Consider the following 14,480-nt stretch of genomic DNA (forward strand, 5'->3'; position numbering starts at 1 on the left):
AGGTAGAATTAGTAAATTTATTATTCAGCTGTTGTTCGTGTTGCGAACATGTCTCCTGCAATGTGATCATACAATCTATTCACTAACTTTTATTTCTACACCCGATCATGACTCCATTATTCAAAGCTTTCAACAAGTCAAGTGGCGTAAACAAACGTTCTCGATTTCGCGAAGCCGGACACTTTGGGCGATAATGGGCGCGTTGTTGTACGAAATGGGCATTACATTAGGCGGTCTGATTTTCAGTTTAATGGAGTTCCGGAAGCGTGAAGTTTAATGGAAACAGTGGGGTCGTAAGCGCAGCTGCGAGCAACTCTCCTTCTCGGAGGGATTGAAGCTGGCTCTTGATAGCTACTCGTGAAAATGCTTTGCGAGAGAAATAAAATGATACATATATTACGGTAATTATATAAAGCGTAAAGATTGTATGTGACAAATAACGATTCAGATTGTTTGAACAAAATTTGTTTGAAATTTTTAAGATATTTACATCAATAATTATCTCAAAAGCAGTATTAAATATCAAGAATAAGAAAAATAAAACACTGGATTAATTAAAATTCATTAATAGTAAGACATTATATTTTTAAGTTTGCATTTAATTGAATTCAATATGAGAATTATATTTTTATCATTTTACGTTGTGTAAATTACCTTTTATTCTATCTTTATGTAAAATGGATTAACAAATCTGTTGGAAGCATTAGCAAGTGTAGATTACGTTATCATAAACGTTCAAAAGTCAAAGAAGGAAAGATAGGTTGGTGAGAAAATGGTGAGAGAGAACGAGCTGCGAGAGGGTATATATTGGATTAGCGACAGAAGTTTGGTAATTAAGTGGTAAGTGAGGCCGAGTAAGGGGAGGAATTTAGTAGGCGAGTCATCCCTTTGCCCTATAGGAAAGCGGAAGTAGAAGTGACACGAGTCAAAGAGAGGTCGAAAGCAGAGAAGTGGATGAAGTGGAGTCAGTGAAGCAGGGTGATAGGATGGAGGATGGACTGTAGGCAAAGATAATTAGCGAGTTAATATGAGTCGTTGCTCCTTGAATTTCGTTACCGCGAGTACTATGCTGTGGTTAGAAAAAAGATTTTAAAAGGTCTGAGAATCTTTGAGATCAATTAAATTATTCATTCGAACGATGTGTAATCTTCTCGATATTACTATTAAAATAGTCTTAGCTTGAAGCGATAATTTAATTTTAAGACTTCACTTATTCCTTCAATTATCCGATTTATCTTGTTGTTCAGTGAAGGATTGTTAAAATCATACATTTTTATCTAAAAAAAATTTTTAAATTTATTTAAAGTACTTGTAAGATTTTCTTCATGATAAAATCTTATAAACTTCTTAAAATAATCTTTGTTATAAAGTACTTAACTGACTCTCTGGTAAAAAAAATTGTAAAAATATCAATTTGGCAATGAAGCGAAGAAGATAGACTCACCAAGATAAGTTCGATGTTTGCAGGAATGCAAGGTGAAGGAGGACGAACCTGTTCGCATGGCTTCAGAAAACAAATATTTGCGTTGAATCGAGCTACTCTTCTTGCGCGTCGAAAATGTATTTAATGTTAGCAGTGAGGAAAAGAATATAAAATAATTCAGCAATTGCATTTGGGAACAAATTTGTCGGAAGCGAAATATAGTTTTTTCCAGATGAATATTTAAAGTGTATTTTGTCTGCTTGTCCTCTAATTTATAAAGATCAATGAAAACGTATAATTTCAATATTATATCTCCTGCTCGATATATGATAATTGGCGCAATAAAATAATGTCCAGTCTTGTATTATATTATCGAGACCATATTATCGAGCAAGAAGAATTATTAGATTGTTTAAACAGCGAATGCAATTAATCAGTTTTATGCTGAAACTGATATTGTCAGGACATTTATTACGTAGCGTATCAATACCGGGGAAATAAATTAATGGCTATTACTGAAGCTCGATGTTCTTTTAATGGACTGCTGCTGCGCGGCTATTTTACCAAACGACAAAAGACCTCTCGTGAAATCGAAGCATTAAATGCATAAAAGAATGAGATATTATCGAGCCACAGAAAGGACAGTCATGTAATTTACATATTTCTAATTTCTTGGAAAATAAAAATATTTTGAAGTAATTTTCATACGAGATTCATTCATCTTATTACCTTTTTACTATTCTATATATGAGTAGAAAAATTTTCGATTTTTGTACTGTTTCGAAGTAATTAAGTATTCGTAATTAAATATTCGAAGTAATTACCGCAAAGACGAGTTTATGTTAAAATTTCATTTTTACTGAGTTAATCAATTTATTTCACACGATGAATTAATGTGAAGAAAATAAAGGATCGCACATATACGAAAATATGAGATATGTACCTTGGTAAATGTGAGGGTAGCTATCGGCGGCAGACGAGGTAGATTCGGATAATAGAAGCTTCCCGCGGGATGTGCCGGATATCGGGATGTGATCCTGTAAGCGATTCCTTGGGGCTGCGTCGGCCAGTTGGCAGCCGTGAATGTGAAGCCGTTATCCGTGCCCCCATCCAGCGGGTCGAGCTGTTGAAAAAGGAATAGTGGAAGATGGTTTAAACGGATGCATTTTCTGAGCATTCATGGATTTTAGCAAAATGACAGAGTGTGCAGCAATATTCGCGGAGATAGGCGCATAAATTATATTTCGCGACCAGTAATGCTCAGACATCTGACTTTCCGGGGGCGATTTACATTTTGTATACATATTTCGTAACATTACCGTAGCAATTGTCCGAAATATATTTTATTCAATGGCTGAATAACTGAACAAGTAATATAGGCGTAACGCGAACTAATTAATTTTTTTATTATTACATGTTTTTACTGTTTCCGTCTGAAATTGGGATTTTTTTGTTCCGAATTTTTTATTATTTTAGGCTTTCAAAAAATGTGAAAAAAAATTCACAGTTACTCAATATTTCTATTACTTTACCAAATAGATTTTTAACTCAATGTTAAAACTTTCAGTTAATAAAAATTGAAATTTAAGCAAAAATAAGGAAAAAAAATAGAGAGCATTGAAAAAGGCTCTTTTCTCTTTTCACAGATTTTAGAGTGAATTTCGCTCATGCCAAAAAATCTAAATTGCAGACGGAGAATTAACAGTTCAAGTAAAAATGAATAAGGCTAAATTTGTATGACAATTGAAAAGTAGTATTGGCATTTTTGAGAAAGTACAGCTACATTGCAATGTACAATACTCAGCATTGCAATCATTTAATTTTCTCTTGCGAGAGAAATTTCGATCGCAGACACATTGAGTTTCATATGTATATTAATGCTGAATGTAATTACCTCCACGGTAACGGTATCGACCCAATTGCCCTCGACGCACAGTTGGAAGGAATCCACGCCTACGAACCAATCGGGACTAGGATTGATGCGTGCCATAATGCTAATTAGAGTATGATTGCCATCCAAAAAGGCTCGAGTGACACTCGTGCCTTCACCTTGAGGAATCGGAGGACCCGTAAATGAGTGAAGACTATTGGGCGAATCCCCATCCGTGTCCAATCCATCGGCTCTTCCGGTTTCTACATATAATCTGGCACCCGTAGACAATCTTTCCCCTAATCTATATAGAGTGTAAGTTGAGTCGTGCGTTCGACCTACAAAAAGACACAAAAAAATTGGACCTTTACAATAACTCGTTAAAATACTTTCAATTTAATTGTATAAATTTAAAATATTTTTAGTACAAAATTTTTGTGATAATGACGAAAAAACCAACTTATTGTAAATCGATACTGAGTATGTATATTACATACATATATTTTGAATGAATCTTTCATTCATTTGAAAAGTATTTAAAGTGGCATTTGTTTCTGTGAAATGCGATGATTATACCGTAATCGTTATCTGACTAGCGATGAAACAACGACCGCGTCGCGATGCAAATGCGTTTAACGATCAATTACCCTTGCCAAGTATTCCGGAAACTGTTCGTCGTTCTGTTTTCGTTGCTCTGAACGCGCTAAGTAGCACGTATTTAAGGCACTTCGTTAACGGCGGATTCGTTGCTTTTGTCGCGAGTAGCGGCCGCGGACGACGGAAGTCGTTCTCGAGATAGTCGAATTAATGTCGAGGGAGAGAAAGAGACAGCATTAAATTTATAGTCAATTAATGTACCGCTTGAGACTCGTTGTCCGCCACTCCGGAAATAATGCGCTATCCCATCAGAAACCCGTGCATACACACATACATATACTGATCCCAGTGCGACATACTCATGCAAGCGCGCGTCTACAACGCAATCCTGAAAAATCCCTCGGACAATCTTCTCTGACGTGCTTCACCCCCGTGTCTCGTCGGTTTCATCCCCCCCCTCCCCCTCCCCGGACTCCGAACCGGTATTCATCGTCACGCACGATTTAACGTTCGATCGATGGCGAATAAACGACGGCTGGGTGTCCCGCGTTGCTGAAAAACTAACGTCGCTTCAAACGGAATTGCGGCCGGTATTGTGCACTACACAACCGTGCAGCTTCTATCGTATACCATCCATTTGCTTCTTTTCTTCAAGCCTTTTTTACCGAGAACCCGGAATTTTAATCAGAAATCGACGAAACACCCGGCGCAATTAAACACCACGTGTCGTATTTCTCGGAAAACTTGAGTACTTTTTGCAATACTGGTCGTATTTGAAATAGGATAAGCGTAAAAATTTCACATTTGACAAAAGCAACTATTTTAATCAATTAATTTCTATTTATGATTGTTTATCATCTAAAATTTAATTAATTAAATTTTCGATTAATTTCCCGTTTATGAAGTTTCCTATATATATTCCAGCAAAGAGAAAATTAATTTCAGATTTGTCAAAGGATAATCATCGTGAAATACTGTGCGAACTTTCCAAAACATACTGTATACCAGTTTGTTTTTTATTGTGTCCAGTTATTCGCCAAAATGTTGCACGATGTGGTTTCTCATTCCATTCGAACAAAACCGAAACGTAGCTTTCAAAGGGATCGAAATAGTTCCCGTGCCGCAGTGGTCCCGCTGAGTTCGAAGGAGACGTAATTAGTTACGAAATTAGTGGAAACCGCGAGGGATATGGACTGCGTACGTTGGCAGACTTTACGCAGAATATGAAATAAGCTGCGTAATTCCGGTAGAAACTGTCAATCATTTACGTCGCTTCAATGTAAAAATAAAAAACTTAAATTCGATCATGGAAGAAATTCGTTCGAAATTCGAAAAACATATAAATGTCAAAGGTAGATATTCATATAATCCATTTTTATTCAGATCATCTTAAATAATGTCTTAAAATGCTAATATGGCTCTGTAATTAGTTTTTATGATACTTTAAGATTGTAAATTAAGATGGTCTTAAACACAAGGACAAACTATAGAGAGAATACCGATCATAAAGAAACAAACTTTTACAGAAATAACTTTTACAGATCTTATCGAATATACATAAAGTTAGTTTCTAGAAATACAATTTTTTACTATTCAGAAAATGACACGATCAACGTTGCCTTATTCATGTTTTCTGCTTTGTTTACAGTTATTCAAATCATGCCTTATTTAAATGAGAACGAAAAGTTCTTTCTTTGATTTAGCATATGTTCTCCGATTTTAGTTAAATCTGAATAAATCCAACGCGCTCCTGAATTAATCCAACAGACTCGGTCAAAGTATTACATTGCCTTGCTCATGAAAGTAAGCTGAAAAAGCTATTAAAGTCGACTCATGGCTTAAATTAGCCTCATTAATTAAATTAATTAATATTGACTTGTTTCGCTCACAACCGTCCCAATATGATCCCCGTCTGTCTTGCGGCGTCTTCTCTTCCACCTTACTCTCACTCGCCTTAGGTAGATAGAATTTATGAATGAATATTATCCTCATCTCTTTGAAGCTCCATCTGTCTCTAACCGGTTGGTAATTTCATCAGAACTTAAGTAGACGTTGATTCCATCCCGCAAATTATATTCGCAAATAGTAGCGTTTTATTAATTTCGCTCGTTGCCAGCGGCGAAGTCGCTTTTTCCATTTCGTTTCTTTGCATGGTCTTATATTAATAAGTATTATTCAAGAAAATCTTTCTAAGTATCTGTTTTTTTTTAATTTTCGCGGATTGCCAAAATAAAAATCAACTCACGGAGAAAAACGAAAATAAATGTAAAATGTCAAACTATGTCTTTCTTTCTCTTTTTCAGCGAGATTTAAAATATAATCACAGGTTAATATTCTCAACTTTGATCTAGATTTATTCACTTTTCTGACACATGTCATGAAAAATATTTGATGTCAATAGTATAACTCGCGATTCGATAGATTCTGATCAACTGAATATTTTATTATTACGGAGAGAATTTTCTTTTAAAATTTATCCTCAAAATATGATAATTGTGGTATCATACAATATTTTAAAGATTTTTATCATGTACTTCAGTAAAATTGATCAAATTTATTTTATATTTTATATTTTATAATTTTATTAATGAATGAGAGAGATTTACTGTACATTAAAATTTTTCGAAATTTTTACAATATTGTTCCATATTGACTGTCATATTTTTAGAGTAAGTTCTAAGAAAAAATTCTCTGCATTCTGTATAAATGCTGATAATTTTTTCTGTATATGTGAATTTTCTGTTGTTTTATCGAAGAGCTATTTAATAAGAATCTAATTGAGAAATATTTTATGGAAATAACATATAGTAAATTTTGTTGTCAATGCAAATATCGTGATTTTGTATGAAAGTTTTCTCTAAAATAAATAAGAAATTCGATCTGATCCTATCGGAACCTCTACTATTCGCCTAAGAAATTTCTTTCTTTTTTTTTACATTCGACAACTCTTGCGACATATTCGAATGGTAAGAACGAGGAATGGAGAAGCTTGGAACGAAGATTGACGACACTACGAACGCGAATGGGCCGCGGTTCAATTCGCGAAATTCAATGTCGCTGAATTTAAACTTCTAGACGGTAAAATCAATCCACCTAATGATCGTCATAATTCACCCTGTCAAAGAATTCGCGAAGCGACGAGCTGCTTCCTTTCACGAGAATTGTATCGTTAAAGCGAAAGACAGCAAAAATATTGCATTGTCTTATCAAACAAATGAAACATAAATTTCTATTTATTTAGTAGAGAATTTATTTGAAAGTTCAAAAATTTGATCACGTATTCAGGAAGGCTTTTCATACTATACGATAGAACGATTTTGCTAAAGTATCTAAAAATTTAGGTATAGATACAGATTTGAAAAAAAAAATATATATATATATATATAATTTTGTTGTCAAAATAATTATGTAGAAAACTCAAATATGATAGCAATATTACAAAAAAATTTTGACACTCTAACAATCAGTTTGAGTAGCCTATAATTCTTTTCACAGTCCAACACACAAAGTTATTATTTTTAAATCTGTCTTGAACTAAAGTTTTAAATACTTTAGCATTCCGTATAGGTCTTGAACAAACTAACTTTAATATATTTGTTGATAAAGTTTTGATTTTTGATGGATCGGATAATCGCTTTTCTGAGGATCGTCTAAGATTTAAACGAGCATCTCTGCACTTTCCGTATAATATTCAATTTTCATATCGGTACTATATCAAATATATGTCTTAAAGCGGCCGAATTCCTGATGAACAAGAGGGATAAGAACAATGTCGGTTGGGGCGAGACCTTTTGGATTGGCTCATGGCGCTTCATTCAACGAAATCGACCGGGTCGTAATTGAAATGCGAACAAAGCTCGCTCGTGACAATACGCGACCTTTAATTAGTGCCACGAAGAACGCGCCGACGACGACGAGCTGAGGGTTGGTTCGTTGCCGAACTTATCCGTTTCCGTAAGTTCAGGAAAGCTTAGAGCAAACAAGCGTGATTTGACAAATTATTCGTGATCGCGTCGAGGAGACGAAGCCGTTCATTTCGGTGGCTAAAGAACGGATGTACGCGTCAACATCGATTGATAAATTCGCGGCGAACGATAGCAGGGGTAGAAGTCGGATTGATAGTCATGCGCAGAGAGGGGCAACGAGTTTCGTGTCGGCTGGCTGTAAATGTTTCCAGTTCCTTCAGTGGAGGAGCTAGAAAGTCCGGATTATACTCCAGACTGGATGAAAATCCGAGTAGGAAGACGCTTTACCTCTTCCGCCGGTAGTTCTTTGTTCATCTTCATCTTCCTCGGAATTGGCGTCTGAAACAACTTTTCAACTTCCTCGGAAAAGAGCTGAGAGGCGGCGATCGCGGTCGACCTAGGTCACGAAGAGATTCCATGCTGGAATAGCAATAGTGTGAGAGAGATTGTTATATTCGAAATTCGATCCATAAAACTCTCATTCTGGATGTTCGAGCAGCTCATCGAGCGTGTGAAAATTATAAGAGTATAGATACGCAGCGGATCTTACAAGAACGTAATACTGCAGTTCTTTTTACTGTAGATTTCTCTTCTCTCTATCCTATCTTATTCGACACATTCTAATATTTTTAGAATTTTATTTTATCCGAACTCTCTATTATCTGTATTATCTCTTAGGAAAGTGCGCTTTCGCGTTTTGTTCTTTCATCGATTGAATATCCGTTTATGTGCACCTAGAGAGAAATAGTGAAGGAGAACTTTTACTACCATCGTCGTGTCTATTTAAGACGATAGATATTTCGTACGTTTTCGTACTATTTGTACTAAATTGTGTCATCATCTTCAGGTGCATAATTTAACTGTCCTAATATATTTTCTCGTCGTTCATTTAACTTGAGGACTAAGTGCTAGGTCTTTATTATTTTTTCAGCAGACTTTGATATTATCTTGCAAATTTTATTTCAATTGTGTAATGATTATCGTTTAAAAGATCTGCTCTTTTTTAGTATTTCTTAGTTCTATATATAGAATTAGTATTATTAAAAAAAACATTTTATCACTATTGCCACTTTTTAACGCTTGTAGAACGCGAATTAACGTTAATACAGACATATAATTAAACTTTATACCGCTAATTATCGTAGCGCAATTTCATTAGATACTGCACTAGTGCAATTCTGTTATATTTTTCTTCGAAGCATTACCGTGTTTCGCGCTAATATTCCTTTATTTTATCTGCTCAGTTATGTTTTTGCTGACTCTTTCTCACTTTGGTGTTTTACTTCATATTTAAATATTTTTTTATGTATTTATAGTTTAAGAGAATTAGTGCAATCAACTTTTATTTATCACCGTTTTTATATTTCCGCTACTATCCAGCATTACGCGAATATATAACTTAAGAATTGAACTGGAATATATTTATACTATATAATAATATTGACACGAGTTTTCCTAATCGCGATAAAATAACTTTAGCCGTACAATGTCGTGCTTTCACAGTCTTTACATATCATTTTCATTTTTATTGAATGTGAGGTATTTTAACTTCTATATTGTCGACCAGAAAATCTGTTGTATCTATAATTGATTTCTTTTCCATTGATTCCTTACGCTGAGACTTTTTCTAAATTATATTTTTATTGTAATCTTTTAATTATTATTTTACTATTTTACCATTTTTCTATTCAGAAAATTTTGCAAAATAAGAATTTGTACAGCGTACAATTTAATCTTTTTGACAGAAGATATTTTTTCTAAACAAAAATTTTTCATTTTATTGTTTCCTAGTTTATAACATTTAAAAATTATTTTTATTATATACTATAATAATTATATGAAGAAAAAGAGGAAAAATTAGTTTTATAAAACTATTGCCTCTTCATTTGAGCTCTGCTATAAAATATGGAAATTTTTTATTGATCAAAAATTGTGTTAAAATGTATTATATCTATTAAATTTAGAGTTATTAACTATTTATTTGGCACGCATATTTTAGTAGGCACGTTCTTAGTGTTCTACGAAGAAGAGAATATAAGGAATGAGTCGCTTCATCTTCGAAGAATTTAATAGAACATCACGACCCTCTTTTAGCATTGTTGCCAAAATAGGTAATAATGTCAGTAAATTTTCTTTGTACGTACAAAGAGCTGCTTTTATGAGATTATATTCAATTACTTTCGTGCAATGCGATTATACTGTTTTGTCTTGTGTCTGATCTAATCCGTAGTTAACTACTTGACGTATAAACACACACACACACACACACACACACACACACACACACACACACACACACACACACATCATAAATAATTTATTATACTACAATATTACATTAAATCATATTAGATATTTCATACATCATGTTAGTATAATATTAATGATTTATATTGTATGTGTGCGAGTTTCTTGCATAAAACACAAGATTTAGACATCGAATGTTCAAAATATTAATGTTTTCTCGCTACCTCCTGAAGAAATTACGAAATGTCAGAGCGCTTTTTGCTTGATGTCTAATAAAACCATATTATGCTGTAAACAGATGGCCTAGTTTTCATACAATTTCGCAGCGATAAAGTCAAAGAAGCTTTTTCACCATACTGATATAGTGGCGAAAGAAATTTATGCCTAGCCGTATGGCCAATAAATCTATATTTTCGTACACAGTCCCTAAGTTCCTAATATAACAGCGGGATATGCTTATTCCTTAAAATTTAATAATAAGAAACATTCTAAGTCACCCATTCATTCTGTTTTATGTCTCTGATATATTGTATTAAATATTCTGAATTATGATTTCAAAAACTTTTCTTAAAAGATATTGTATAACGCGTATTTTAAGGCTAATAACTTTTTATAAAATTTGTAATCTTGCTTCTGCATCTCACTTCTATTTCTTAATCAATTAAGAACTATACTAAACTAGAACTAGTCCTTAGTTTATATAAGACCTTATGTGCATGGAGCTAAAATTACTTCACGCAAAGTGGATCGGCATGTCCCTCGCGAACTTAATGAGGCACCATGGGGCTCTCCGTTTCTGCCAAACTGCTACGGGTAATAATACGGGTAAATCTACTATATGCGCCCTATACATTCGTACCCGCATGCACATACATATGCGTGTTTCACATAGATATATATGAAGGTCGACACGGTCAAAGGGTGAGGAGGGAGGGGAGTATAGGTTGGCGAATACGGGTGACATTATACGGAGGATTTCGGCTCGGTTGAGTGGGGGTGAGATCGGGAGAGAAGCGATGTGTTTAGGAGAAGCTCCCAAGCGAAGTCTCTTCATGGGTAGCACGATCTAACTTGATACAACTTTCCTAACAAGCCGGTCTTAACTTGGCGCAACCGCGAGCCGTCTGTGCATCGCGCGTGCAACTGCGGCTCGCACTGTATCTTCCTTCGCTTTTCCCCAAACGAGCGCCGCGTATGTTCTCGGCATCTGTACCTGCTCTTCTCTCGCGGATGTATGAAACGCGCGAGCATGCGAAACGTGCTCCTACAAAGTGGATAACCCAATTCCGCTATGACGATACTGTTATTTCACACGACGGCCAGTTTCATATAGTGCGACTTAAAGTTGCATCTTTAATATCATAACGTGAGCATCTCACATTCTGGGAAAAAGAAAAAAAATGAGAACATGATTTTTTCAACAATAATTTCCAGAGTCTGCGTTATTATCGTATCTTTCGATGCACAATCTTAATTTTTATAAATCGGAAAAATTATTGTATATATATATATATATGTAGAGCATTAGTATAGATATCAAAAGACTAATGCAATTCCTTGAGTTAAATAACATTTTATTAGTTTCAACTTTTATGTGTGTCAAACTGTAAATCATTTCGTTTCTGTTAAATTGCTTAGTTAATTGCTTACCTTTTGAAATAAATCATGTTTATATTAATGTATAAATTTATTGTTAATAAATAATACAAACTAAATTTGAGTCAAATTTTATATATTTCTTGAGCTAAACTTGTTTATCTTCATTGTTTTATTTAAATTAACGACATATTGAGTAGGAGCAGCGACTTATAAAATGATTAAAAGTAACTTAAATTAGGTTTAATTCTTTTTTATAAATTTAAATTGTGATTTATATTTCTTTTGACATATTTGTTTCTAAAAACTCCTAAAAAATATCTTATAAATAAATTGACAGATAAACAAGTAATTATAATATTTTTACAACATATTGCCTGTATAAGTGAAGAGCCAATGGTTTAGGATATCGTACTTCTATTATGAAGTCAAATTTATTAAACATATAAATTCAACCGTTAATTCCATTTGCACGGATTACCGTACTGAACATATTGAATTAACATTAATTAATTGGGCATCTGGTTTATGATTGCGCTGGAATTATTTAATTATGTCGAATTTTGCAATTTAATATCTTGACACGCAATATATTTGCAATTGCGTGAATATATCGCACCATAATATCAAATTGCAATCATGATAGGTTAATTATGGTGAATGTCGCAATTTAACACTTCGATGTATAACATATTTAATTTTAAGAAATTTCTCTAAAAATATTTTGTGTAGTTGATTTTTCCCCTTAACATTATCTAAAACGCTATTAATGGGGACCAAATTAATTCTATTATAATAGTTATACTTGAATGTATTATTGGGTTGTTAAAGTTATTAAAGAATATTCTTTTTTCCGTTAAGAAAGTGTTTGGAGAAATTTTCAGTTACTAGAATTTGAAACTTACACACTGTCACAGTCGATTTACCATCGCGCACCACAGCAAGTACGATATACTCTCGCTATCGATCCGTTTTCTCCCTTATCGACGAACCGGTAAATGGATGGTGCGGGTAACGGGCAACGTTCCTCCGGAAATGGGGCATTTCGAATGTCCAAAATTGAGAGCGACCACCACTGCCCTAGTGGTGGATAACGTAAAGGGGGTTTACGGAGCAACGATGCTCAGTCTAGGAAGGAAATGAACATTCGCTCGCCTAGATTCCTCGGGAAACGAGTGATTATTAAACGCGTAACCAAATGGCACATCGTCGACTAGCGGAGACGAATGGTACTATCGCAAATAATATCGTGGACTTAAAATAGCGGCCGGTTTGTGGACGAAGTTTATCGGAAACAGCAATTAACATACGTCAAACAAAACGATTGGTGACGAGAAGCCGTGCGAATAATTTCGTGCATGGGAAATACAAATGATGCGACAGGTAAACATTGCCAATCAATATCGCCGAAATAAACACGTATGATTAGACTGCGCGTTTCGGATCATAATGCAATTACAGGAGATAATATAATATATCGAGAAATATTTTTAAGATATTATATATTAATTTTTGTTTATTTCAATTAAATTATTATTCTGTTGCTAGGTAATTTTTAATTAATTGTAAAAATGGTTAAAATGATTGAATTTATATTATAAAACGAAACATTTTATTATACATTGTGCAATCCACAATCTCACAATATATAGATTTGTGTCACAATGACTGTGATACCAAGTAATGCTAAAATACGCATTTCTCTATGATCTATTTGCATCAAAAAATTGGGGAAAAAATGCGCACTTGTAAACATCAATATTTACATGAACTTGTGCGTTATTCAGCGTTGTTATCCAGCGGAATAATCGTTTACCACACTGCAAACAATAGTGTATCTGACCGGTGTAACGTGCAACGCGGTTGCCGCAGCATCGAATTTGTCGAGAACAATAACTAATTTTCCGTTAAGCCGTATAAATTATGAACGTACCGTTCCCCTATCGACCATGTCGCGATAGGACGTCGGCGATTTTCCGGGCACCTCGATGGCCGTAAAAGCCGACACCCTTTCGCGAGAGTGTGTTACGAGCTGCGGCAAACAAACGAACCCCTAACGAACCGGTCAGTCCCTGTCCATGCGCGAACAACATTGTGCACAATGTGCGTCACGAAACGCCTAAATGGTGTGCAGTAGTCGCTCGTCGACAGGTTGCCATTGGGCAATATTATTTTGAAACTGTACTTACTGTACATATTCGATTTCTATTGAAATTTACGGCGAACTAAGACGAGTAATACCAATTATAAATAACGAATAATCGTAAATAATAAATATCAATTTTCAAAAATTGAAAAGAATTGAAATTGCGGGACATATAAATTACACACTTGAAATCTATATTTTTTACAATTATGTATTAGCCGTTAATATTTTAATATTTATTTGTGTTAATATTTTTTAAAAATGAATCTCGCTCTGAAATTTATCTCTTAAAAATTGAGCCACTTTTTTTCAAGACTCAATTTTCATTCTTTAGGATGAAATTCCACTCCAAAAAATTTACAGATTACACATAATAATTTTTTTTTTTTTACCGATAATTGAAGTCTTTAAAGGTGATTTAATTAAAGGTGAATTTTGGTAGATATTATATAAATTTAAATTTAAATCTGTAAAAAATAAATGAAATACAATCCAATTTTTATGATGGTAAAAATTTGTTATTAAAACTAAATATATTTTTTTCAAATTTTTATATAATAATTCAAAACAATAAAAAAATTTGCTGTTTCTCGAAGAGAAACCTTTATTGCTGATGGAAAAATTAAAATTCATATT

The 14,480-nt window shown here is 33.9% G+C and overlaps 1 protein-coding gene across 1 annotated transcript in view; it reads right to left on the bottom strand.

The window, feature by feature from the left end:
- The window catches only part of LOC108690345 (spondin-2), a 172,581-nt gene that overhangs the window by 39,664 nt on the left and 118,437 nt on the right, over positions 1 to 14,480 (bottom strand). Inside the window, exons 3-4 of the mRNA XM_018197591.1 lie at positions 3,318 to 3,631; positions 2,367 to 2,546 (exon numbers count right to left, since the gene is read on the bottom strand). Coding sequence (XP_018053080.1) covers positions 2,367 to 2,546; positions 3,318 to 3,631 — 494 coding nt within the window. The remainder of the gene's footprint in view (positions 1 to 2,366; positions 2,547 to 3,317; positions 3,632 to 14,480) is intronic.

This window comes from Atta colombica, unplaced genomic scaffold (genome assembly GCF_001594045.1).
Source record: "Atta colombica isolate Treedump-2 unplaced genomic scaffold, Acol1.0 scaffold315, whole genome shotgun sequence".
Classification (NCBI taxonomy): Eukaryota; Metazoa; Arthropoda; class Insecta; order Hymenoptera; family Formicidae; genus Atta; species Atta colombica.